This window comes from Theropithecus gelada, chromosome 1, assembly GCF_003255815.1.
Source record: "Theropithecus gelada isolate Dixy chromosome 1, Tgel_1.0, whole genome shotgun sequence".
Classification (NCBI taxonomy): domain Eukaryota; kingdom Metazoa; phylum Chordata; class Mammalia; order Primates; family Cercopithecidae; genus Theropithecus; species Theropithecus gelada.
The window spans coordinates 135,878,947-135,905,131 of record NC_037668.1 but is presented as its reverse complement, the minus strand read 5'-3'; the positions used below and the strand labels follow the sequence as shown (position 1 = coordinate 135,905,131).

The window sequence follows — 26,185 nt, the reverse complement described above, 5'->3', positions numbered from 1 at the left end:
AGTCACTACAAAAATGTGTAAATTGAGAAAACAAAAATGTGGAGAGAATGGAGTTAAAATGAAGAGTAAAGTTCTCTCTTTCTTTTTTTGGGTGATCTGTGATAAGTTGTCATCTCTGTAAAATGACTTGTTATGTCTGCAAGATGTTTTTGTAAGCCTCATGGTAACTTACATGTTAAAACCTATAATAGATTTGATACAAATAGAAAAAGCAATGAATTAGAACATGTTACCAGAGGAAGTCACTTAACCACAAAGGAAGACGGTAAAAAAGGAAGAAAGGAGTTACAAAGCAACCAGAAAACAAGCAACAAAATGGTACTCGTAAGTCCTTACCCATCAGTAATAGCACTGAGTATAAATGGATGCAGTTCTCCGATTAAAAGACATAGGCTGGATGAATACATAAAGAAACTCTATGCTTCCTAGGAGAAACCCACCTCACCTATAAAGACACATATAGGCTGAATGGGATACAAAAATATGTTGTATGCAAGTAAAAACCAAAAAATGGGGGGAATAATTATACTTAGATAAAATACATTATTAGTCAAAGACTTTAGACTCTGACTGATAGAGACAAAGAAGGTGACTATATAATAATATAATGGGTCAATTCAGCAGGCAAATATAACAAATATAAATATGCACCCAACACTAGAGCACACAAGCATATAAAGCAACATTAGTAAATCTGAAGGGAGAGATAGATTGTAATAAAGTAACAGTCATGGACATCAACACTCCACTCTCAATAATGGATTAATTATCCAGATGGAAAAATCAACAAAGAAACAGCAGAATTAAACTACTACACTAGACCAAATAGACCTGAGTGACATTTACAGAATGTTTCGCCCAGCTGTTGTAGAATATACATTCTTTTCATTAGCATATGGAACATCATCCAAAATACACCGTATCTTAGGCCAGGAAACAAGTCTCAGCAAATTTAAAAGAGCAATATATTACATATATTTTTTACTGCAATGAAATAAAACTAGAAATCAATAACAAGAAGAACCTCTCTGAAATGAGACAAACACATGGAAATTAAACAACATGCTCCTAAACGACCAAAGGGTCAATGAATAAATAAAGAAATTTTAAAAATTGTTGAAACAAATTAAAGTGGAAATACAACATACCAGAATCTATGGGATACAGCAACAGCAGTACTGAGAGGGAAGTTTATAGCAATAAATACCTACATCAAAAAATAGAAAGATTTCAAATGAACTAATGCACCTTGAGGAACTAGAAAAGCAAGAACAAACTAAAGCCAGCCTTAAAAATGAAAAGTTGGTTTTCTGCAAAGATAAACAATATTGACAAACCTTTAAATAGACTACCAAAAAAGAGAGAAGGCCCAAATGAATAAAATCCAAAACAAGAAAGGCAACATAACAACTGAGACCACAGAAATAAAAAGAACCATTAGAAACTATTATAGGTATAGGCCAAAAAATTGGGAAAACTAGAAGAAACAGATAAATTCCTGGACACATACAACCTGACAAGATTAAGCCATGAAGAAACAGAAAACCTTAGCAAACCAATAAGGAGCAACAAGATTGAAGCTGTAATAAAAAGTCTCTCATTAAAGAAAAGCCCAGGACCTGATGGCTTCACTGTTAAATTCTACCAAACATTTAAAGAACTGATACCAATTCAACTTGAACTCTTCCAAAAAAAAAAAAACTAAAGAGGAAGAAATACTTTCAAACTTATTCTGCAAAGCTAGCATCACTCTAATACCAAAACCAGACAAGCACACAACAGAAAATAGACTGCAGGCCAATATCACTGATAAACACAGACATAAAAGTCCTCAACACAATATTAGCAAACACAATTTAGCAACACATTAAAAAGACCATTCACTATGATCAAGTGGGATGCATCCTAGGATATGATGATAGTTCAACATATGCAAATTAATAAATGTTATTTATCAATGTATCCTCTTTACCTAACCAAGAACAAAAACTATATGATCTTTTCAATAGATGCTGAAAAAATGTTTGAAAAAATTTAACATCACTTTATGATAAAAAACCTCAACAAACATTTAGAAGGAACATAACTCATAATAATAAAGACCATATATGACAAACCCACAGTCAATATCATATTGAATGGTGAAAAACTGAAGGCCTTTTTGCTAAGATCTGGAAAAAGAGATGCCCATTTTTATTCAACATAATACTGGAAGTCCTGGCCAGAGCAGTGAGGCCAGAGAAAGAAAGAAAGGCCATCCGTATTGGAAAGGAAGAAGTCACATTATCCTTATATGCAGATGACATGAACATATATTTAGAAAAATCTAAAGATTCTACGAAAAAACCCTGTTAGAACAAAAAAAGAATAAGTAAAGTTGCAGCATACAAAACCAACATGCAAAAATCAGTACCATTTATATAAGCCAACAGTGAACAATCTGAAAAAGAAATCAAGAAAGCAATCTCATTTGCAGTAGCTACAAAGAACATAAAAGAACTAGAAATTAATTTAACCAAAGAAGTGGAAGATCTATATAATATAAACCTTAAAATGCTGATGAAGAGATGGCACATGTATACCTATGTAACAAAATTGCATGTTCTGCACGTGTACCCCAGAACTTAAAATATAATAAAAACAAGAAACACATAAACAAACAAATAAAAGCTGATGAAAGAAATTGAAGAGGCACGTACCAAAAAAGGATTCCATGCTCATGGATTAGAAGAATTAATATTGTTCTGTTAAAAGAAAAACTTCAGGCAAATTAAATTTAAAGGAGTTTAGTTGAGCAATGAACAATTTGTGAATCTGGCAGCCCCCAGAATCACAGCAGATTCAGAGAGACTCCAGGGGTGCCTTGTGGTCAGAACAAATTTATAGACAAGAGAAGTAAAGTGATGTACAGGAATTGGAGTGAGGTACAGAACAGCTGGATTGGTTACAGGTTGGCATTTACCTTATTTGAACACAGTTTGAACACTCAGTAGTCTGTGAGTGGTTGAAGTGTGGCCTCTGGGATTGGCCCGCACTCAGCTATTGTTACAAGTGCATACTTCTAAGTTAAGTTTTCCATCTTATCTACCTATTAATTTAGCTTGCAGTTCATCTACAAGGACTCAAATATAGAAGTATGAAGTTCTTCTCAGGCCATACTTAGTTTGCTTTAACAGTTCAAATGACAGTTCTACTCAAAGCAATCTGTAGAGTCAGTGCAATCCTTATCAAAATATCAGTGATATTCTTCACAGAAATAGAAAAAATAGTTCTAAAATTTATCTGGAACCACAAATGATCTTGAATAGCTAAAGCAATCCTGAGCAACAAGTACAAAACTGGAGGCATCACAGTATCTGTCTTCCAAATATACTACAAAAATATAGTAACCAAATCAGCATGGCATGGAAACAAACATGTAGACCAATGGAACAGAATAGACAACCCAGATACAAGCCTACACATTTACAGTCAACTCATGTTAGACATAGGCTCCAAGAATATATAGTGGGCAAAGGGTGGTTTCTTTAATAAGTAGTACTGGGAAAACTGGATGACCATATGTAGAAGAATGAAACTAAACTATTATCTTTCATCATATACAAAAAGCAAAATGATTAAAGACTTAAATCTAAGACTTGAAACTGTGAAACTACTCGAAGAAAACATTGGGGAAATGCTGCAGAGCATAAGTCTGGGCAAAGATTTTTTGTGTAAGATCTCAAAAGAATAGGCAGCCAAAGCAAAGATAGACAAATAGGATTCTATAAAGCTAAAATGCTTCTACGCAGCAAAGATAACAATCAACAAAGTGAAGACACAACTCACAGAATGAGAAAAAATATTTGCAAACTATCCATATAACAAGAGATTAACAACCAGAATATATAAGGAACTCCATAGCAAAAGAACAAATACTGATTTAAAAAATAGGTAAATGGGTACTATGCTCACTACCTGGGTGGTGGGATCATTTGTTCCCCAAACCTCAGCATCATGCAACATTCCCATGTAACAAATCTGCACATATACCTCCTGAATCTAAAATATGAATTGAAATTACAAAAAAATAGGTAGAATATCTGAGTAGAAATTTATCAGAAGACATATAGATGGCTAATATTTATATGTCTTCTGATATGTCTTCTGTTTGGCATCACTAATCACAGAAAAGCAAATTAAAACCACAATGAACCATCATCTTACTCCAGTTACAAGGGCTTTTTATAAAAAGAGCAGGGAATAATGGATGCTGGTGAGGATATGGAGAAAATGGAACCCTGTTTGGCGATTCCTCAAAAAATTAAATATAGAACTATTATATGACCTAGCACTTCCACTACTGACTATATATCCAAAATAGTGGAAATAAATATATTGAAGAGGTATCTATCCGCACTCCCATGTTTAGTGTAGCACTATTCACAAGAACCAAAATATGGAATCAACCTAAATGCCAACAATAGATGAATAGGTAATGAAAACATGGTATATGTACACAATGGAATATTATTCAACCATAAAGAATGATGTCCTGTCACTTGTTGCAACATGGATGGGACTGGAGATCATTATGGTAAGTGAAGTAAGCGAAGCACAGAAAATCAAATAGTGTATGTTCTCACTCATATGTGGGAGCTATAAAAGTGGGTCTTATAAAGACGGAGAGATATTGGTGGTTATCAGAGTCCAGGAAGGGAAGGAGGGAGGGAGGGATGAAGAGAAGTTGCCTAATGGCTACAGATATACAACTTGATAGAAAAAAATAGATCTTAGCCTGTGATAGATCACTAAAGTGACTGTAGTTAACTTGACTCTATTATACATTTCAAGATGGCTGGAAGAGAATAATTTGAACATTCCCAGCATAAAGAAAAGTTAAATATTTAAGGTAAGGTATATGCCAGTTGCCCTGATTTGATATTTACAAATTATATTAATGTATCAAATTACAGCATGTACTCTGGAAATATATACTTCTAATATGCATCAATAAAAAATTTTTCAAGAAAAAATATTGGTGGAAAGTAAGTTACTATATTAATTTATGTATTATTCTATGTTTATGCCAGACAACAATCCCCCACTTTTTTTTTTGACTTGGTTCATATTTAGTTACCATTCTTACAAATATGGATATGAAAAGAATTAAATTGGGGAACTTTGTAAGTTATGTTTATGTTACTTCAATTTTAGATATTTTTCTATGTGATAGAACCTGGTGTCTTTTTTTTTTTTTGATATGTGAACACTAACAACAGAAAAGGCAAATAAAGAAACTGATTTTGAATTAGGAAGCTTTTTACAATTAATTGAGTTTTTAGTATATGCCAGGGGACTACCCAAGGTACAAATACGAAAAGATGTAACTGAAAAGTGAAATCCACTATTTCCATAGCTAAATGAAAAGTACTCTTCCAAAGTTCTGTAATTATCATAGGAAAGAGTAAGGTTGCTATTGCTCAAAGAATTTTGGGGTCTCTTATTTCTACATTACCCTTTTTCCTGATAAGCTGTGCTTTCATCACTTAAGTTTTGGACGTCTGATAGTATTTTGTTTGAACAAAAGGCTGGTTCCACAGAGCAATAAAGACAAAAAATTGAAAATCATTTCTGCTTGTACAACTCTAAAAACATCTTTGTGTTAAAAAAAATCTTCTTCTGAATAAAAGTTTACGTATACCTATCAGTAAAATTTCTAACAGTATAGAAATGTTAAAAAATAAATAGAAAAGTGCAATTTCATAGAGGTTTCACTTCCTAGGTAGCCACCATTGTTCACAGTTTGATGCATGTTCTTCTTGAACCTCCTGCTTGTTGGAGGCACAGGCAGCCACCTGCCTGGGAATTGGCCCCTGGGAGCAGGGGCCACCCTGGGCAGTGGCCAGGTGTGAGAACACCCTTCCCATTTTTAAACAGGCGTCATCCTCTGTACAGAGCGGGGGAAGGCCAAGAGACTTTCTTGAACAGTCTAGCTTTTGGATGTTGAAGTGAGAATAAATATTCAAAAATTCATGAATTATGAATTCAGCCTTGTTAGAATTTTCCCTTGTCGGTTTGTGTTCATTCTACAAGATTATTTACATCTAATAAACCTGTGTGTATTATTAGTTACTCTTTATTTTTTTAAAGTCAAGGTATTAACTAGATTAATATTTAGGGGAAAGCAGAGGGCTAAAAGTAAGTAAACTTTGAATCTATGGTCTTGTGTTAATCTCTTCATGGCTTACTGCTCTACATCAGTGGTTCTCAAATATGGTACCTGGACCAGCAGCATCAACAGCTTCTGAGAACTTGCTAGAAGTACAAATTCTTGGTCCCTACTGAGTTGGAAACTCTTGTGGTGCTGAAGCCCAACAATCTGTTTTAACAAATCCTCCTGGTGATATTGGTGCAGGATAAGGTTTGAGGACACTGCTCTATATAAAAGTCAAAGATGAAAAATAAAATCAACTTGGTATTTCTCCTCTCTCATTCTCCGCTTTTACCCCAACCTAAAGGTCATGACGTTACTGAGGCATAACATGATTTTTCTTAAGAGCTGAGATTTTTTTTACATCTCTGCTGTTAGAATGCCATTCTCCACCATTGTCTGCACAACACATTACTAACCATTCTTTAAAATTGTATTCTAGCATAACTCACTGGTGAACCTCCCTTGACCCAGAAATCCAGTTGGACTTGACTCTTAAGCTTTTTGGAGCCCTATGAATTCCTGTTTGTAGTTCTTCAAATTTGATTGCAGTGATTTGTTTACATGCCTCTCTCTCTTTTCCAGAGTATTGAGAACTCCCTGAGGAAAGGGACTACATCTTTCCCTTGCCCTTTCATCCCTGACACCTAGTGGAATTTATGGCATATGCAGATACTCAATAAATGTTTAAGTGAAGGGTGAAATGAAAATAAAATCATAACTTCTCCAAGACTGAGAATTACTAAGAGGCAAACTAGTGTTATAAGAAAGCTGAAGTGGCTTGGGTTTGAATTATACTGACTGTATGTTAGACTGCTTGGGTAATTTTTCTGACACTATATAGTTTATATAGTTTTTTACTATATAAAATTGGCATAGTTCCTACCTCACAGGTTCACGTAGAGTTCCTGACACACAGTTAACACTGAAAAATGGTAGCTGATAATCAAATAAAAAATAGTAACTTCTTGCATATTCTAGTAATTTGAGGACTGTTACCTTATTTTGAAGTCATATAGTTATAGGAGTAATTTTCACTTATTTAAAAAAATATTTTACTCATTAGAACCAAACCAAACCAACTTGATTGAATTAAGCTATTTAATATTTTGAGGAGAAAGTAACAAAATGATTCAGATATATGGATGGCAAACGTTTTAATCAGTATGCACTTATGATTTTAAAAGGTCCTTGTATGGTAAATTTGTATATATTTAGGGTAAAAGGTCCTTGTATGGTAAATTTGTATATATTCTTTACAAATAACAGCACGTCCATTTCTTGAACTCTACTTGTGAGACGACCACATAACTTACTGAGTGTGTCATGATTCCTAGGAATTTGTTTTGTGAGTTAAAAGAATTTATACCTGTGAGCATAAGTACTCTTACAAATATTTGATCCTTATTTAGGCCCAAAACAGATGCATATATTTTTAAAGGAGCCAGGTGTCAGAAAATTGTTGCCATCATATATTGAGAAAATTTAATATTTGTACATTTTAGTAGGAAAAAATATAGTGCCTTTTCCATCATATTAGGGATGGAATCTATAATCTATCATCAACTTCTGGAATATGAGTATATATAGACAATCAAATGCCTTGGCCCCAGTATACGTGTCTTAGTTTTTCTAAGAGAACTGATCCCTAAAAATAAAAATAATAATAACCAATGAGGCTGGTTCGCTGTTTGCTCACTGATAGGAGTAGGCAGCCGTGCAAATTGGTTGGGTAGAGTTGAGGTTAGAGATCCAAATAACCCATGCCACTCAGTTTAGAGATGAGAACCTGTGGCCCAAAGAGCATGTGGCCTGGCCATTGTCTTACTGCAAGTCAGGGCTGCAGCAAAGATTAGAACCTCTGTGCAGTCTCATGCTGGTTGCATAGCATTTTGAGGCAGTCATATTGGCCAAGCAATTGTCCAAGGAGTCACTTTGTTATACTGTTTGATACTAGGGACTTTTTCATGTGACCTGAAAAAAAAAAAAAGAAAGAAAATTAAGCTTTTCTGTTTTACTTTGCTGTAATTCAAGTAATCAGTCACCCCACTCTTGAGCTTTTACCCAGTCTTCTTCAACTCTGAGAGTTAGGATTTAATGGGATGGGCGTTAGCAATGAGGTGAGATCAGTATGGGAATCAGGAATTTGATGGGGTCAGGAATATCTTTTGGTTCATTACTTTCTAATAAGCTCAACTCTTTTGACCTGGCCTCATCAGAATGACTGTTTTGAAACTTGAAAGTCAAAATGTCCCTCTGGCCAAATCAAAAGGATTCAAATATTCTTTATATAGGGCTCTTTGCATCAGCTCACATTTCCGTTTCTAAACTATTAAAGACCTAACGACTTATGCAAATGTTTATAACTGGGTATAAGTGTTTGAGTCTGGGCTGCCCCTGTAGGGGGTTTTCCCTCTTGATTCAGGTTGTTATCAAGTATTCTCTGGGGGAAATAACCTTAAAAGATGATTCAGATTCCAAAACATCTTACATATGCCATATTTTGACAGGGCATTCATTTTTTGGGGGGGTGGGGAGTTGGGGGGCGGGGGAGATGGGTTAAGAGAGAAGACAATAAAAACAGACAATAGCAGCAAAACAGAAACATTGTTTTAACTATTAGATCACAACATATCACTGCACAGAAGCCAATATAAGGTAGATCTACCCTGGTTCTTTCTGTCCAAAGAATTTCATTGTTTGATAGTCCCGTAAGAGTTTTTATGTAGCACCGAGGATATGTTAAGGTTGCCATTATGGCAAGGGTTTAAAGGACATAGTTTACTAAGTTATTTAGACGTGAGTTATCTCGGTAACTTCGTCTGTATACAAATATTTCCTCATTCAGGATTTCTGTTCCATTCCTGGAGACTGGCAGGAGGCAAATTGGCTTGGTGGATGAGAACAAGCATTGTTGTCTGCCTTCAGAGAGTGGCTGGCGAGAGTATCTCAGAAGCAGTTTCTAAAGAAGGGGATGGTGGCCCCCAAATAACTCTGATGAAAGAATTTGGGACTTTAGTGACCTCCTCTCTTTTTGTCAAGTAAACTGTATCCATTCTTCTAGGTGCAATACTTCGTCTGAGGTTAAGCTGAAATGAAATAACCATGGAAAACTGTCAGAGAACAATGCTGAGTACTCTTCCCGACCTAGTGCAACAGTGTCACACCCCACACTCATTGGTGTCATTTTGCCCATCAGGGCTGAGCTACTTATCTACATCCGTTGAGAGGATTATTTTCTCTGTTCCAGTTCTTGGTAAATACTCAGACCCTAAGGGAAATTCAAATTATCCTGGATTAACCACATACACTCAGAGGAGCTAATGACTGAAAACTGTCCCTTGATTGTTGCAAATACCAAAGACCCAGAAAAAGAAGTCTTCCAGGGTTCCTAATGTAGAAATTCCTTTTAGGATTTTAAGGCCACAAGTAACAGAGTCCTAAAGCAGTAGATGTTATCACACTGTTTCAAAAAATAGCTATGTAATTCAACTGCAGTTACTCCTTAAGAGGAAATCAGCAAAGACTTAGAATGAAAGAGAGAAGGGAATCTCAACATGAAATTAATCAAAATAAAAGTCATTCTTAAGCTTTTTTCTTAATCAAAATCAAGTGAATTTTTTAAAGCTGATTAAATTTAATGTATGTAGGTCGAAAGGAAAAAATGTATCATAATTGGCCATAGTCCTCAGCAAAGGCTGAAAAGGGCAAAAGCAAGATGAAGGAAAAAAATGATGAATCAAGCTAATTTCCATAATCCGATTTTATTAGTACTGACCCATGGGTGGTACAGCACACACAAACCACAAATAGTTTCAAATTCCTCAGTAGAAACCAGGCTACTCCTGGACCAGCCCAGATTTGTGGATCTTGCCTGATACCAGTTCAGGGTAGCTAACTTGATGTGGCATGTCCCACTTAGACATAGATCTTTGAGATTCTTGACGGTTCTGGGTCAGTTTTCAACCATTGTCAGCCAGAGCTATCTTTGGTCCTGTCTGGAACAGAATGAAATTTCTAAATAATGCCTGGATTTAATCCTTCCTGCAAAGCACCTTCTGTGCAGTAATTAACTAGAGTCAGATCAGATTTTCTAAAGTTTGCTCAAGCTAGATCTGCCTCTCTGGAATTTGGTGTGTCCAGCAGTACACAAGTCAAGTTGATCCCTTTTTTCATAATGCTTGTCCTATTTGCTTCCTTTACTATCTCCCAAATTTACCCCCTGATCAGTTGAGAGCTGACTATTGTTTAAAACAACTTCCTCAGTTTAGGCTTCTTTCTCTGATATAGCTACTAGATTAGGGTTCTCAACATACTCCTGTTTGACAGTTCATTCTCCAGCTAAAAAAATCTTTATTGGCTCATCATAATATAAATAACAAAATCTAGACCCCTTAGCCTGGTGTTTAAAGCTGTCTACCTCCAACCTGCAACTTCAACTCTATGTCACATCCCTCATCCTGAATCCATGCTCCTTACCTCCAAGTATTTGCTTGCATTGTGTCTGCCACTCAGCCGTTCCCTTGTTCAGATGTAGTTACTGAGCATCTATGTGCCGTGTGGTGGTCTAGGTGCTGCGTATACTGCAGTGAATAAGGCTGACACACTCCCTCCTCTCATGGAACCCATGCTCTCGTTCTAGGAGACAATAGATAGATAGGTGATATTTCAAATGTCAGAAATTAGGACAAGTGTAAAAAGGTGATGGATGGAATGCAAACACCCTTTCAACTCTCATAGCCCTACCTGGCTCTGTAATTTATGTAGCACTCATGACAGGCTGTTTTGGTTTTTGTGGCTTTAGTTACACACTCTTGGGCAGATCACCCTTGATGCAGGTATTGACCCTACTACTCACTGCCTCGGTGACTATGGGCAAGTTTCTTTTCTCTTTCTCAGTTTAGCTGTCTCTAAAATGAGGATAATGTCATTATTCTGTTCTTAAGGTTGTCTTGAGCATTCTGTAGTGTCTGTAAAATGCTCAGCACTGATTCTGGCGCGTGTGTGTACATGTGTGCATGCATGTGTATAACATATAATGAGCCTTGTTTATCATTGTCATTTTTGTTTGGGTGAGGTAAATTTTAAATAATATAAATATTTGTACTGATAAACAGATAACTTTTAAACCAGAATATCATTACAGTCCTGTAATGTCCTGTACATTATTATAATCTATAATTGAATTATACATTATTGTTTCCTTACAGTCTACTTAATTGCAAACCAGAAGGAGGGTACAAGCTGGTAGCCTCTAGGAGCAACCATACACTTCTGAGTTCAGTTGTGTTAACTGTTTCTTTCATATTCAATTTGATAGTACAAAAATATTTTACATATACATTATACATTAGTTATTTCTCCTAAACACTAAGTCCCTAAGTTTCAAGCAAATACGATGTGGAAATAGATTAGAATTAACTGAGATCATAGGAATTTTTTGACATTTTATTTTACATAAATTTGTACCCAAATGCTACAGATTCAACTTACTAATAAAGTTTTCTTAAGCAATTAACACTATTACATAATGGGCCTTCCCACTCTAGTAAACAGTACTACTGGCTTTGTTACCTGTTGAAATTTATATGCATAGTTGCTGGTAGCTGTAGTAATAGTAACTGTTTCTGGTGCACACCTGTAGTCCCAGCTACTGAGGAGCCTGAGGTGGGAGGATCACTTAAGCCATGTGTTTGAGGCTACAGTGTGCCACTGATTTGAGCTGTATTTTTAAAGGAATTATTTTAGGCTGTGAATGGTCAGCATTTATATTTCCATAATACTTAATGTATTTTAACACTGAAAAATTTTCTTATAATAATACAGTTAAGGTTTCTATTTTTGCAAAATGTAAAAAAACAAAACAAAACAAAACAAAAAAAACCCAACACTTGCTTTAGCAGTGTGATGGTGAAGTCCGCAACAGAAGAGTGTAGATGCTGTAGTTGTTTACAGGGCCTGAGACCCAGCAGAGGGTTCAGTGGAACGATGGGGAATGTTAGCTATTGAAATACTTACATTCCTTGGAATTCAAGATATCCAAGGATTAATGAGTGCTATAAGTCAAATTATAATTAAAGGTTCAAATCCAAAGGTGCTGGCAGCATTGTCTGCTCTTAGCAGATCTGAGTATTGAAAGCTGGGTTCAAATGTAGGTTGTCATTTGCCTGCCATCCTCCTAGAAGTCAGTTTACTTCTCTGACCCTTAGAAAGTTCTCATTTCAAAATTAAAATATGTAAATCATGGGTTTTGTGAGATTATATAAAGCTAATCACTTAACCTAGTGCCTGATAATCATAAGCATTCAATAATTATTTGCTGACTTCAAACTATACTACAGGTCTACAGTAACCAAAACAGCATGGTACTGGTACCAAAACAGAGATATAGACCAATGGAATGGAACAGAGCCCTCAGAAATAATACCACACGTCTACAACCATCTGATCTTTGACAAACCAAGAAATGGGGAAAGGATTCCCTATTTAATAAATGATGCTGAGAAAACTGGCTAGCCATAAGTAGAAAGCTGAAACTGGATCCCTTCCTTATACCTTATACAAAAATTAATTCAAGATGGATTAGAGACTTAAATGTTAGACCTAAAACTATAAAAACCCTAGAAGAAAACCTAGGCAATACCATTCAGGACATAGGCATGGGCAAGGACTTCATGTCTAAAACACCAAAAGCAATGGCAACAAAAACTAAAATTGACAAATGGGATCTAATTAAACTAAAGAGCTTCTGCACAGCAAAAGAAACTACTATCAGAGTGGACAGGCAACCTACAGAATGGGAGAAAATTTTTGCAATCTACTCATCTGACAAAGGGCTAAAATAAGAACCTATAAAGAACTCAATCAAATTTACAAGAAAAAAACACCCCATCAAAAAGTGGGCAAAGGATATGAACAGACACTTCTCAAAAGAAGACATTCATACAGCCAACAGACATGAAAAAATGCTCATCATCACTCACCATCAGAGAAATGCAAGTCAAAACCACAATGAGATACCATCCCACACCAGTTAGATTGGCGATCATTAAAAAGTCAGGAAACAACAGGTGCTGGAGAGGATGTGGAGAAATAGGAACACTTTTACACTGTTGGTGGGACTGTAAGCTAGTTCAACCATTGTGGAAGACAGTGTGGTGATTCCTCAAGGATCTAGAACTAGAAATACCATTTGATGCAGCCATCCCATTACTGGGTATATACCCAAAGGATTATAAATCATGCTGCTATAAAGACACATGCACATGTATGTTTACTGTGGCACTATTCACAATAGCAAAGACTTGGAACCAACCCAAATGTCCATCAATAACACACTGGATTAAGAAAATGTGGCACATATACACCATGGAATACTATGCAGCCATGAAAAAGGATGAATTCATGTCCTTTGTAGGGACATGGATGCAGCTGGAAACCATCATTCTTAGCAAACTATCACAAGAACAGAAAACCAAATATCGCATGTTCTCACTCATAGGTGGGAATTGAACAATGAGAACACTTGGACACGGGAAGGGGAACATCACACACTGGGGCCTGTTGTTGGGTGGGGGAAGGAGGGAGGGATAGCGTTAGGAGATATACCTAATATAAATGACGAGTTAATGGGTGCAGCACACCAACATGGCACATGTGTACATATGTAGCCTGCACGTTGTACACATGTACCTTAAAACATAAAGTGTAATAAAAAACAAACAAAAAGAATAGAATAAAACAAGCTGATTGTCTTGGACCTCAGGGTTTCAAAAAGGGATTCTATTCAAGCCTGTGATTTTCAACCCTGGCTGCATACTAGAATCATTGGAAAGCTTTAAAACAATCCTAATGCTAAGGCCCCATCACAGACTATTTGAGTCATATTCTCTGAAGGTAAGGTCTAGACATTAGTGTTTTTCAAAAGCTCCACAGGTGTTTCTAACATTCAGCCAGGGTCTTTGCCATCTGACAACCATGTTTGTGCAGTTATCTATCTTGCCCTAGTTGAGTATGCTCTGAAATGCCCTTGAATGTATCTCCTCCTTTACCTTGTGTTGCCTTGGGTTCACACCAAGGCTGTACTCTATCATCTGAACAGTGTGCATCTGTTTTGCTTCCCGTGGTGTTCTGGGTACTCTGAAGGGTTTTGTATAGACTTCTACCATCCAGTATGGTCACTATTAACCACATGTGGCTAGTGAGCACTCACGTTGTCGCTAGTCTGTACTCACATGAGCTGTAACTGCAATAGATACATGGGATTTTGAAGAGTTAATATAAAAAAAGCTAAAATATCTTGATTTTTATATTGGTGACATGTTGAAATGATAATATTCTAGGTATCTTGAATTAAAATATATGATTAAAATTATTTTCACCTGGTTTTATATTTTTCTAATATGGCTTTAAAAATATTAAGTTATGTATGTGACTTACACATTTCTATTGACTAGCTCTGGTCTAGAAACTACATTTCTTGCATCATGAATTCATTTATGTGCATTTCATTTGTTCAGTCACATATGAAAGCACTTTCAAGCAGTATATGAAATGACTGCTGTTGCCAAACCAACCAGAACAGAGACTTTAAGGACTGTCATTGTATTCTCCTAGTCTGGTAGGCAGTCATAACTTCTGTTAGATGGTTTGAAATGTTTGCAGGTGCTTCATGATTTTCTTTGAGCAGTCCTGAGGCTGGGACAAAAGATGGAACATCTTTGGGCTGGAAATCTGTGGAATTTTCCCCACGACAAGATCCTATTTTCTTTCTGAGACTTTCTGCATTTCATCCTTTAAAGTGGTAATAGCTATGGACAACATTCAGGAAGCAGTGATCTTTGCCAGTGAGTTGTGTGACTTTGACAGCAATCTGAGTTTGGAAATGTGTTGACTTTGCCCCAGCTGTGTGATTTGTGGGCAGCTCTGAGCATTCATTAAACTTTCTAAGTCCCTGAAGTCATATAGAACTCTCCAGTTCTATTTTGGATCACATCAACAATTTCTCCTCTGGCCTGACATGAGCACATGGGGCATGTCCATTCAAAGGGAGTTCATGTGAAATTTACAGTGGCTTTCCAATGAGCTGGTGATGATGCTGTCTGCTGTATTCCCAGCCACTCTGCTGGGGTTGCTACTGTAATGGTTCAGTGAGTAACTGATGTTTACCTACAGAGTCTGTAAATAAATTCCCATTCTTGGTATTGAACATATTAAAATTGCCATGTAATCTTTGTAGCTTATTCTGTCTACTCTGCTTAAAGGCAGAGAAGGATTTGCAAATATGATTACATTTTCAAAATGAAAGTGTTTCTTTTATGGTTGTGTACAAACAATTCTTTATCATTTGCCTACTAAGTTTAACACACTCTAACAGACCAGCATAAATTTAGGCAGAGCAGGGAATATTTCTAACTAGAAAACTGGGCTTTCAGGCAGCTAACTCTGCATGGATGAATTCCAAGTTTTATCTACTTTGCTATTCGGACCAGGGGATGGTAAAACAGTGTATGAGGAAAGTTTCTTACCATCTTTTACTTGGTGTGAGAAAATTAGCATTGCTGGTCCCAGTTTGCTTTTTTCTGCTTGCTCTTTAGTGGGAAAGTGTTAATTTTGAAACTGCATCTGTAAATTTTACTTATGTGAATTTTGTGCTCTGCTGGAATTTCTATGTGTAGGCCTGGAGTCTGTCTGGAGCACAGCAGGCAAAGCAGTTGGGTGTGGCTGAACATGGGAGTGTGTGGAGAGTGGGCAGAGTGAGGGTGGAAGGGGCAGGGCAGCAGCTCCTGGGGACTCCTCGGAGTGTACTGCTAAGTAACTGGCACTCTACATTTAAGAATTTTGGGGCGGGCATGGTGGTAATGGTGGTATGATCACATTAATAGTTTTGAAATGTCATACAACCTCTATGGTAGCCAAGTAGAGGATGAAATTGAAGGGAGTGAAATTGCAGGCCTGGAGACATACTGGAAGCTGTTCCAATAATTGAGGCAAGAAATAGAGAGGGCCGAGACATAGCAGAGGCATGGGAGGAGAGAAGGGATTGGATCTGAAAGAGTCTGAAAAGGATGAATTGATTGATAGGATTTAGACCTGGCACTTATGTCCAGAAAGTTTCCCCAAGTGCAGGAGAGGAGTGGGATTGTGGGGTCATTGGGAATGCGGGGGGAAAGCAGATTGGGAGGAAAAGATGCTCTGTTTGGGGTCTTCAGAGGCAGAGTGCTGAGGTCAAGAAGGCAGAGATGGCAGGACCATAGTGGTGTGGAAATGCCTAATGAGGCAAGTGCAGGTCTGTTTGCTTTAGAAAAAATTTGCTCAATGACTTTCTCTCAGAATCTGAAAAATATCTACCTTTAATCAAATAAGAAATATATCATTCAGAAAATGGCAACTACAAAAAGCTTCTCAGAGAATAAGGTGCCAGTGAATCTGCTTAGAATACACAAGTATTCTCACTGGAGTGTGATATGATGATGGGAGGGGTGGGCCAGAGACTGGTCATTCTTGCCCATCAAACCTATATTAACCTGAAGAAAGAGAGTCTGGCAAATGTCCAGGTGCCCATCAAGATGCAGACTAGGATCACCTCTTTTAAAGATGCCTTTGAACCTCTCTAGCTGCCTCTGCCCACCAAGGGGTGCAACTGGCCTCGCTGTCTCCCCTGGGCTTCAGATGTTGCTTGTCATACTAGTCTGTGTTTTCCCTCAGTACCCTTCATTGTTATGGTCTTTCCTAATAGACTGTTGGTTTTTCTGAGAGCAGGAAGCATTGTATCTTCATTTTGTTCCATGCAGCTTTTGGAATGTGTATCTGGTGTATCTAGCACAGAATGAAGTGTTCAGTAAATACAAGAAACTTATAGAAAGGGTAGTGAAGTGGAAAGAGCAATAACCAGGACAGAAGAAAAGGGACCTGATACTAACCCTGCTACTATCAGTTGTTTGACGTGGGGCAAGCTAGTTTTTCTGGGCCATGGTATTCTGATAAGCAAAGGAAGAGATTTAGAGATTTAGTGAGAATCTGAAAAGTCCATAAATGGTCCTTCAGAGGTCCCTGGATTTCTTGATATTCGATGCAGACTTTGTGTGTGTGTGTGTGTGTGTGTGTAAATAGTGGGTATAATTTTTTGAGTAAATGAGTGAGAGCTTTCATCATACTCTCAAAGGGATCTATAACTTAAAATAATGAATCACCACTGAATAAAACATGATATCTTTAGAATTTCTGTATAAGATAGAGTTGTGGGGCCTGGGCATAGGCATTCAGCTAAAGGACTTGTCTGGAAATTGCTGTAAACAAACACACCCTAGTTACACAGATTTTTGTGTTTATTTGGAGTAGAGAGGTGTGGCTTCTCTGAGCCCATCCTGTGTACTATCCCTTCTTAGAATTCTTTCAGTTCTATGTGAGGTCACACTCACATTTTGTTTTCTGAAGTACTTTATGAAGACCAAATCTGACTTTACCAATGATGATGAGGCTGATGACAATGACAACAAAGGTGATGATGACGTTAGTAAATAGCAGCAGAAGTATAGGACATTCTTCTGTGTGCATATATCTGTCTGTCTGTCACCTCTTTAACTCTGAAAATAAACTTGTTTGATAAGTGATGTTTTAATTGTAATTTCTTAGGTAAGGGAACGAAGGCACAGAGCATTGATCATCTTAACTCCCGTCCTTACCTAGCTAGTAAGAGATGGAGCTGGTATTTGAACCCAGAAAATCTAACTTCTGAGCCTGCACTTCTAATCGGGCCAGTATATGACTTTTTTTAAAGGAAGTTCTTGTTCTCTGTAGTTTCACTTTTGAAGATTCAAAAAATAGTAAGTATAGAATAATTCTTAAATTACAGTTGTAACCAAGTACAGCACAAACTATAATTTGGATCCATTTAAGCTATACAGATACTCTACTCTCTTGAACAATGGAAATGCATTTCCCACAGTTTACAGTTTTCCTGACATAGAAATGTTTTGTTGATCTTATCTGGCTGTACTTCTTTGCTTTGCCCATAGAGGAGGTGCTAAGGACATTTTTCAACAGCATCCCACAGATCAAAGCAACAAGCAGGTGCTTCAGGAAATCTCTAAGATGTGTTGCTGGAAGTGACACTAAGCTGCAGTGTGTCCTAATGGGGGTAATTTACTGTGTGAAATTAGAGTTTCAAAGAAAATTACAATAATGAGTTCTGTTGATTTCCTAGGAGAGTTAAGGTGAAACATGTTGTTACTCTGAAATTTACCATCTGGTCTGGTTTAGAATTAGGCTTCATTGTCAGAGAACCTCACGTCTGGGATGCCCGGGTAGTACCAAGTCTCTGGGATGCCTCTGACTTGCAGTTGACCTGGTCTACAGATTATGCTTCTGCCTGAATTTCTCCACCCAGCACTCTCATGCCCACACTCCCGGTTTCCTCTTCCGGGGCCCAAGTTTTTCTCCACAACCCCACAGGGTACTTGCTCTGAGCCTTCAGGAACCAGGATGCAGCATCTGTGCCTTGAGCCTCTGCTGCTAGATGGCAACCTAATGCTGTAGGGATGTGATGCTGTGGACCCCTTCTTGAACCCCTAAGCTCATCTTGCATTTGGGGCTCAAGCATGCAGCTGCGTGATTGCCCTTGCAGAGCCCACCTCCCTGCAAATACCTTTTCCTTCGGAATTCCTTCTGAACCCAGGTTGTTGTTATTGAACTCAGCCTTTCCATTTGGGTCTGGTTTGGGTTAAGAGGTGAAACTTCAGAATAGAGAACTCAAGAAGATAAATCCATAATTGATTAGCAACTTTTTGGCAGACCTGCATGTTGGTCTCATGGCTTCCTCTGGTTACTATGGCTGTAGCTTTCTTAACGCAGGACCTTAAAAGTAGCTATAACATACTGCTCCTGCATAGATGACTTGTTTTAATTACAGTAACATCAACAGCACTGATATGCTAGAGAAGCAGAGTGGACATTTGCCGGAATGTCTCATGAAGAGAATAGTTTAAAATGGGTAGTTTTATCAGTGTACAGTATCACCATTCTGTCTTCAAAAACTGTTTTATTTTGTGGTTTTTAAATTGACTAAGGGACGATAAAAATAAAGAGCTTAAACAAAATAAAAATCATCATTGGTTGAAAATGTTTCATAGGGGAACATGTCAGTGTGTTTGTTGGCTCTCGGTTTGAGTAAATAGACAACACTTTCTCATATTTAATGTTTAATTTTCACAATGGATTCTTCAATTATTTATTCATTCCCCACTTGTGCCAGGTTGAACCCTTTACATATCTGGACACCTATTATCCCTAATCTTTAAAACAATTTAGCAAGGTATTACTCTTTTATTTGTTTGAGCCAGAAATATTTTTTTGTGTTAAGTGGTTGCTATGAGCCTGGCTGTGAACTAGGTGATGGAAATACAACAGTGAAGAATCACTCTTATTTTCCTGCCCTTTAGGAATTTTCCATTGTCAGATTGAAAGACCAACGAACAGATCACTGGCACGGCTTATGTTTTTATATACTCTTCAGGGGTGTCTAAATTTATGCATATATTTTTCATATTGAAGCAATATTTATGTAAATATATTGAATATCATGCCTTTTGTCCTAGTCATTTAAAAGTCTTTCATACAGCAATACCTGCACATAATTGAAAAGATCTTTGGCAAGAAAAATAATTGCAGATTTTGCAGAAAAATGTTGAAAAAGCTCATTGGCAAGAGAATGGCTAAATCATTGCTATTTATATACACTGAAATGTTACATGGCACTAAAATGAATAAAGTAGATGTATACATATGACTGTGCTTTATTGTTAATGACAAAAGCATGCTATAGAAAAATCTGTATAGTAGGAATACATCACTTAATAAAGCAAAGGAAAAAAGAAAAATTATGCCAGAGTCACACCAGATTTTTAGCTGCGGTCCTGTTTAGGCAGAAGAGAGAGGAGTTGTATGAGGGGCATCTTTTATGTATTACTGTGTTATTTCAGTCTGACAAAGTAAACATGTATTCCTTTGAAAAAAAAATTTTTTTTTCTTTGAGACAGAGTCTCGCTCTGTCGCCCAGGCTGGAGTGCAGTGGCACAATCTTGGCTCACTGCAAGCTCCGCCTCCTGGGTTCACACCGTTCTCCTGCCTCAGCCTCCCAAGTAGTTGAGACTACAGGTGCCCACCAGCATGCCCAGCTAATTTTTTTTTTTTTTTGTATTTTTAGTAGAAATGAGGTTTCACCGTGTTAACCAGGATGGTCTCAATCTCCTGACCTCATGAGCCACCTGCCTCGGCCTCCTAAAGTGCTGGGATTACAGGTGTGAGCCACCACGCCTGGCCTGAAATATTTTTAAAAGCCAATAAATTTTCATTTTAAATGAGGTGATAGATGCTACAGCAGAGTTATGTCCGGGATCCTATGGGGACACAAATGGGACACAGACCAGGGGCCGGAGAAGGCTCCCTGGAGGAGTGGGTGGCCTTACTTGGTTCAGGATGGTACGTGTCCACCATGTAGAAGACACAGAGAGAACAAAGGCTTCTTGCTCACAAGCATCCTGGAGGCTTTCCCGGTAGGCGACCTTGGGGCTGGCCACCTCCAGAGCCTTAACAGCTTGCCCAGGTCATCCTGGGTTCTTCTTCCTTTAGCCCTCACACAGCATCAGCTACTATTCCTGAACGCTCCTCTCCTTTCCACTACTTGCCTGTCTCTCCTGTAGCCATCTTGGTTCCAGTGCCTCACCTCTCACTTGGATGGCTGAGACAGCCCCCTCGGTTGGTCTCCTGGCCCCTTGTCTGTTCCCTATGTCCTCTTACCCCAGTCTACCCTTCACTTTACTTTAAAAATGCAGTTTTGACCCTGTGATTGTCCTTCCCACACTTTCTCAATGGTCCTTCCTAGCTTCTGAAATGTAAGCCACCCTTCTAACGCAGGTTTGCAGAACCCTTTGTCTACCTTTCCCACCTGCCTCACAAAATAGCTCTTATTTATGTTATCCAGGATCATTTTCATTTCTTGACAGCTGCCACTCTTCTTACTCACCAAGGGATAGACAAAGGGAAAGAAAGAAAATTCATGACATGGATTTACTCTAGTTGATTGTTGGCCTATTGACTTCCAGATATTCTTACTAGCTATGTCTGTTTCTGGGAGTTGATGTACCTCAGAATTTCCTATTATTTTGTAGTAACAAGTTAGAAATTAATACATTGCAGGAAAATAGTCTTCTTAGTGTCCTTAGATATGTTTTCTTTTGTAAAAGTTCTTGAACGGGTGTTTCCAATGACAAGTCAGAATCCCCACAAAGAGGATTTAAGAATCTGGCATTAGTTTGTATACTTGTCTATTCCAGATCCGGATACACTCCGCCTTTATAGAATACACATTGTTCTAAAAACACCATATTGACTAAACAGTCTTTATTTGCTTTGGCTAAATGTAGAGTTAACGGATGGACTCAATGTACAATAGGATAGACCCAAAACTGAGTGCCAGTTCTCAGACTCACTTTAGGATATACTGCATGTCTTTCCATTCCTCCTTATCTGCTGAATTTGTATATTTGTTATTTCTCTATTAGTGAATAGTAATAAATAACCCCTGTTAAGCAGAAAATGGGAGTTGGTCTCAGTTTGTTGATTTTCAGAAATATTTGTCCTTATAAAACACATTCAGGGCTAAACTAATAGACTATCATCTGGCTCCCTCTAGTGGACACTCATGAAAAAAATCAAGCTATAATTTTCTGAGAGAGGCGGTGTGTAGGGGAGGGGTTGTTATTGTTCTGGTTGTTGGTTGGTTGTTATTGTTGGTTGTTATTGTTCTGGTTATTGTTCTGTTGGGGGAAAAGGAATAGAAAATGCATTCTAATTTTGTAGATACATCGTAGTTATTGTAGAAAATATCCCTAAGGAGTAAAATGCATTGCTATATAAAATATGTAATAGAATAGTAATAATAAAAGACATAGCTGTAGTACTGCTATTGCTATTTTTCTTGTTATTAAGTAGTGATATATGCTGGGATCACAGTGTAAACTAAAATCAGAGGCAGATTTCACCCCATAGCTTTCTAATAGTGATATATTAGGATAAGATGCATGCTAAAGTAAAGCAATGTAGTTAATTCAAGGGTCTGGATACTGTACTGATTATTCCAGAACCTCCCCAAAGTTAGACTTTTTGCCTAATAGTGAATAATTTTGGTATTTTAGCAAGCAACTATTTTCATTTTGAATTAGCGAATTTTGATAAATGTGTTAGTATTCATTCTTGATCTTCTGAATTTACGAACTCACTGACAATGCTTTGTCTTTATTATGGGGAATTAATGGATATCAAGTTTTATCTGATTGGTTGTATATGTTTTGACATTAGATGTTCAACATAGTTAACCAGGAAGAAACTGCATGAAGGGTTTCAATTGTATTTCCCTTTTCTTTTTCTAGTGTCACAGCAGGGGGCTAGAGTTAGAATATAGAATTTTGGGGTCTGTAAATTAGCTCATCTAGTCACCATGTCCTTTGCTTCTTTCGAACCCTTTGGAACCATCCTAAAGAGTGTTGCTCCCTTCGGTTTTGTTTGTGTAACAAATTTTCTTAATTTTTTAAAAAAATTAACAAATAAAAATTGTATGTTTTGATCTTGTGTAACATGTTGGTTTGAAATATGTATACATTGTGGAATGGTTAACTGGAGCTAATGAACATATGCATTACATCACATATTTTTTATTGTAATAAGAACACTTAAAATGTACCCTTTTTGCAGTTTTTAAGAATGCAATACATTATCATCTATATGTAATTCAATTAAGTATTATCTTTGTATAATAACTTTATTTTACATGGTAATAAAAATTCACATTTACTGAGTTAAGCATATGATGGGCATGATTGCATTTAATTCTTTCTGTGACTCCATGAAGCAGTTAGCTATTGTCTGCATTTTACAGAGGCTTGTAAAGGTGAGCATAGCTGAAAACTCGTGAGTCAGGGTTCCAAGTATTCTTACTCCAAAGCCAGGAGTTTCTAACTACAACCATATATATATGGTACCACTTCCTGAAGTGGGTGAGATATAAGTGTATGTGTGGCTGGTACTCTCATGAACCTTCTACAGAGTGCTGGAGGCTTCATTTTTATGTTCCTGTCTCTGAAGTAAGGAATTAGATTACCTTAATTTGGAAACAGATTTTTGCCTTTTCTCGTTTTTTACTATCGTTCTGAATAAGCCTTATGGTAGAACCTCTTTTCGTTTGTTTGTTTCATTTGTTCGTTTGTTTCGTTTGTTTGTTTCGTTTGTTCGTTTGTTTCGTTGTTCGTTTGTTTCGTTTGTTAAAATTTTGAGAGTTAGGATGCATTATATCTATTATCATAAAAATAGACTTTATGGCCAGGCATGGTGGCTCACACCTGTAATCCCAGCACTTTGGGAGGCCAAGGCAGGTGGATCACTTGAGGCCAGGTGTCCGAGATCAGCCTGGCCAACATAGTGAAACCCCATCTCTACTAAAAATATGAACATTGGCCAGGCATGGTCATGTGTGCCTGTAATCCCAGCTACTAGAGAGGCTGAGGCATGACAATCGCTTGAACCTGGGAGGCAGAGGTTGTAGTGAGCCAAGATGGCACCACTGTACTCCAGCCTGGGCAACAGAGTGAGACTCTGTCTCAAAAAAGAAATAAGCAAGAACAAACTTGATGAGAAAAATACATTTTAGATAAATGGCTTTCTCACTAAGTCTTCGAAAGAGACAATCTTAGGACAAAAGATTGAAGGAAGGGTGAAGTTGCTAGCAGGGCACATTTAACATTTAGGTTTGGGTACTGAAGATCTTTATAAGGAATCTTTGAAGCAGAATTAAGGTTAATTTAGAAAACTTTTTCTGAAAACACTCAGAATTAAATTAAGGCAATTTCCTTAAAGTTGGTGATTAAACAGAATAGCTACTATTTAAATAGTTTACGTGCTAGCTTATTGAATCCTCACGATAATGTAGTGATTGTTAATAATCTACCTATTATTGTAGGCATTACCTAGATGATGAAACAAAAGCTCAGAGAAGTTAAGTATTTTGCCCAAAGGTACCTGGCCAATAAATGGTAAACTGAGGATTTAGACTCAGGTGGTCTGGCCCAAGAGCCCACCCACACTCTCACCTGCTTTGCTATATAGCAGGACTGTCCAATAGAACTTTCTGTGATGATGGAAATTTTTGATCACTGTGTAGTTCATTACAGTGGCCACATGTGTGTGGCTACTGAACGCTTAAAATGTGGCTAGTGCAACTGCAGAACTGGGATTTTTGTTTTTAAAATTTAAATTAATTTAAATAGCCTCATGTGGTTAGTGGGTACTATACTGGAGAATACAGCTTTCCAGAATCTTTCAGATTCTGTAAAAGTAGAGAGAGAAGTTGCTTGGGGTCACCCAGGCTAACTTTGTGTTATACTCATAAAGAATCTGGAATTCAAATGGGTTAGTAATCTGCTTAAAGTAATAAAGAAAGGAACAAAATTATAATCTAGATGTTTATACTTCCCAATCACTGCCCTTCTCATTCTGGACGTCTTTGACATTTGCAAATTTATGTTTCTGCTGCTATGGTTAATATTAGATTGAAAAAGTTTTGGAAAAAGAAATCTTATCTTTTCTGAACTACATGTCTAATTAGTATTTTCCTCTTTTCTCAGGTTATAGAAACATTATCACGACTTTCTCGAACACCTATAGCGTTGGCCACAGGAATCAGGTAAGCTCTGTTTTCATTGTTTATGTGTCCCACTGAGTTCAGTGTAATGATTCATTATTAAATGGTTACTATTTGTGAAGCACCTTGCACACAGGTACTATGTCTCATTCATGAAGAGTGCCTGGTATTAAGTATCCCGTACACATTTGAAATTAATTGAATAACACATTGGCTAAACATTGTTCTAAATTCACAGGTGACTGTCACTGGTGTGGTTCTTTTTTTTTTTTTTTTTTTTTTAACTTTAACATTTCTGTACATATGATTCATTAAAGTAGACACAAATGCTTAAGAAAATAAATATTTTAAAAGATGTTGTAATTTGTTTTTTCCTATAGAGTAGAACATAATAACTCATAGCTTTTAGGAGTTTAAGAAATAATCAGACAAGTATAAAACATGTGTACAAGAATGTGTATTGAAAGTTCATAATAAATAAATTTAAAAAAAAAAAAAAAAAAAAAAAAAAGAAAGTTCAGTAGTAAATTAAAAACCTGGACGTAAATTGGTTAAATATAGTATGGCATCTCCTTGCAATGGAGTATTATGCAGTTGATAAGCATAAAAATATAGACGTGTATGTTGTGTTGAGCCTTTTCTGTTTCAGATATTACATACTTAAGTTAGATCAGTCAGTGAAGATGTATTATATAAGTAACATGAGGAAATAAGGAAAAATAGTCTCTACACAGCCAGGTTTCATGGAAATGGAATGGATTTGTTTTTTACCTTCTTTATGCAGTGCTCCATATTTCTGTCTCTAGCCATCACAGTCATTTTTCTGTGTCCAGCTCACATTCACATTCTAAGGGAGAGGATCCAAGCAGGATTTAGCGGGATTCTCTGCACTGGCTACAAAGCACAGTGAGCTCAGGGAAGATGCCCTGCTGGTACCGGACCTTTCTCAGAAATGGGCCATGAATTTGGTAGCTTTCTATGTATGTGGTCTGTCAGCTGGATAAGTGTTTAACTCCTTCTAATTTGCTCTTCAATACGTTCATACCTTCCATGTGAATATGTATTTTATGTTATTATATGTAAACATTTTTTAAAAGCATCACATTTTTATGTATTCTCAACTCTGAAAAAATGTAAGTCAGAAGATTTTTCTCCTTTTTAATTTTTCTCTATATTTTCTACGATGAACTTGCATAATAAAATGTGCCTTAATTTGTAAAAAATAATTTTGAGACTACATTTCTCACACGCTGATTTATTTGAAAAACCTAGTCTCCTCAAATGTCTTCAGTATTAAATTA

At 37.0% G+C, this 26,185-nt stretch overlaps 1 protein-coding gene across 3 annotated transcripts in view; it reads left to right on the top strand.

The window, feature by feature from the left end:
• VAV3 (vav guanine nucleotide exchange factor 3) overlaps positions 1 to 26,185 on the top strand; it is a 397,859-nt gene that overhangs the window by 164,372 nt on the left and 207,302 nt on the right. For 2 of the 3 annotated variants that reach the window (XM_025385822.1, XM_025385815.1), the window contains exon 3: positions 24,868 to 24,926. In XM_025385822.1, the coding sequence (XP_025241607.1) occupies positions 24,868 to 24,926 (59 nt within the window). Of the gene's footprint in view, positions 1 to 18,664; positions 18,832 to 24,867; positions 24,927 to 26,185 lie in introns of those variants that run through there. The other variant, XM_025385831.1, reaches the window with a different exon arrangement.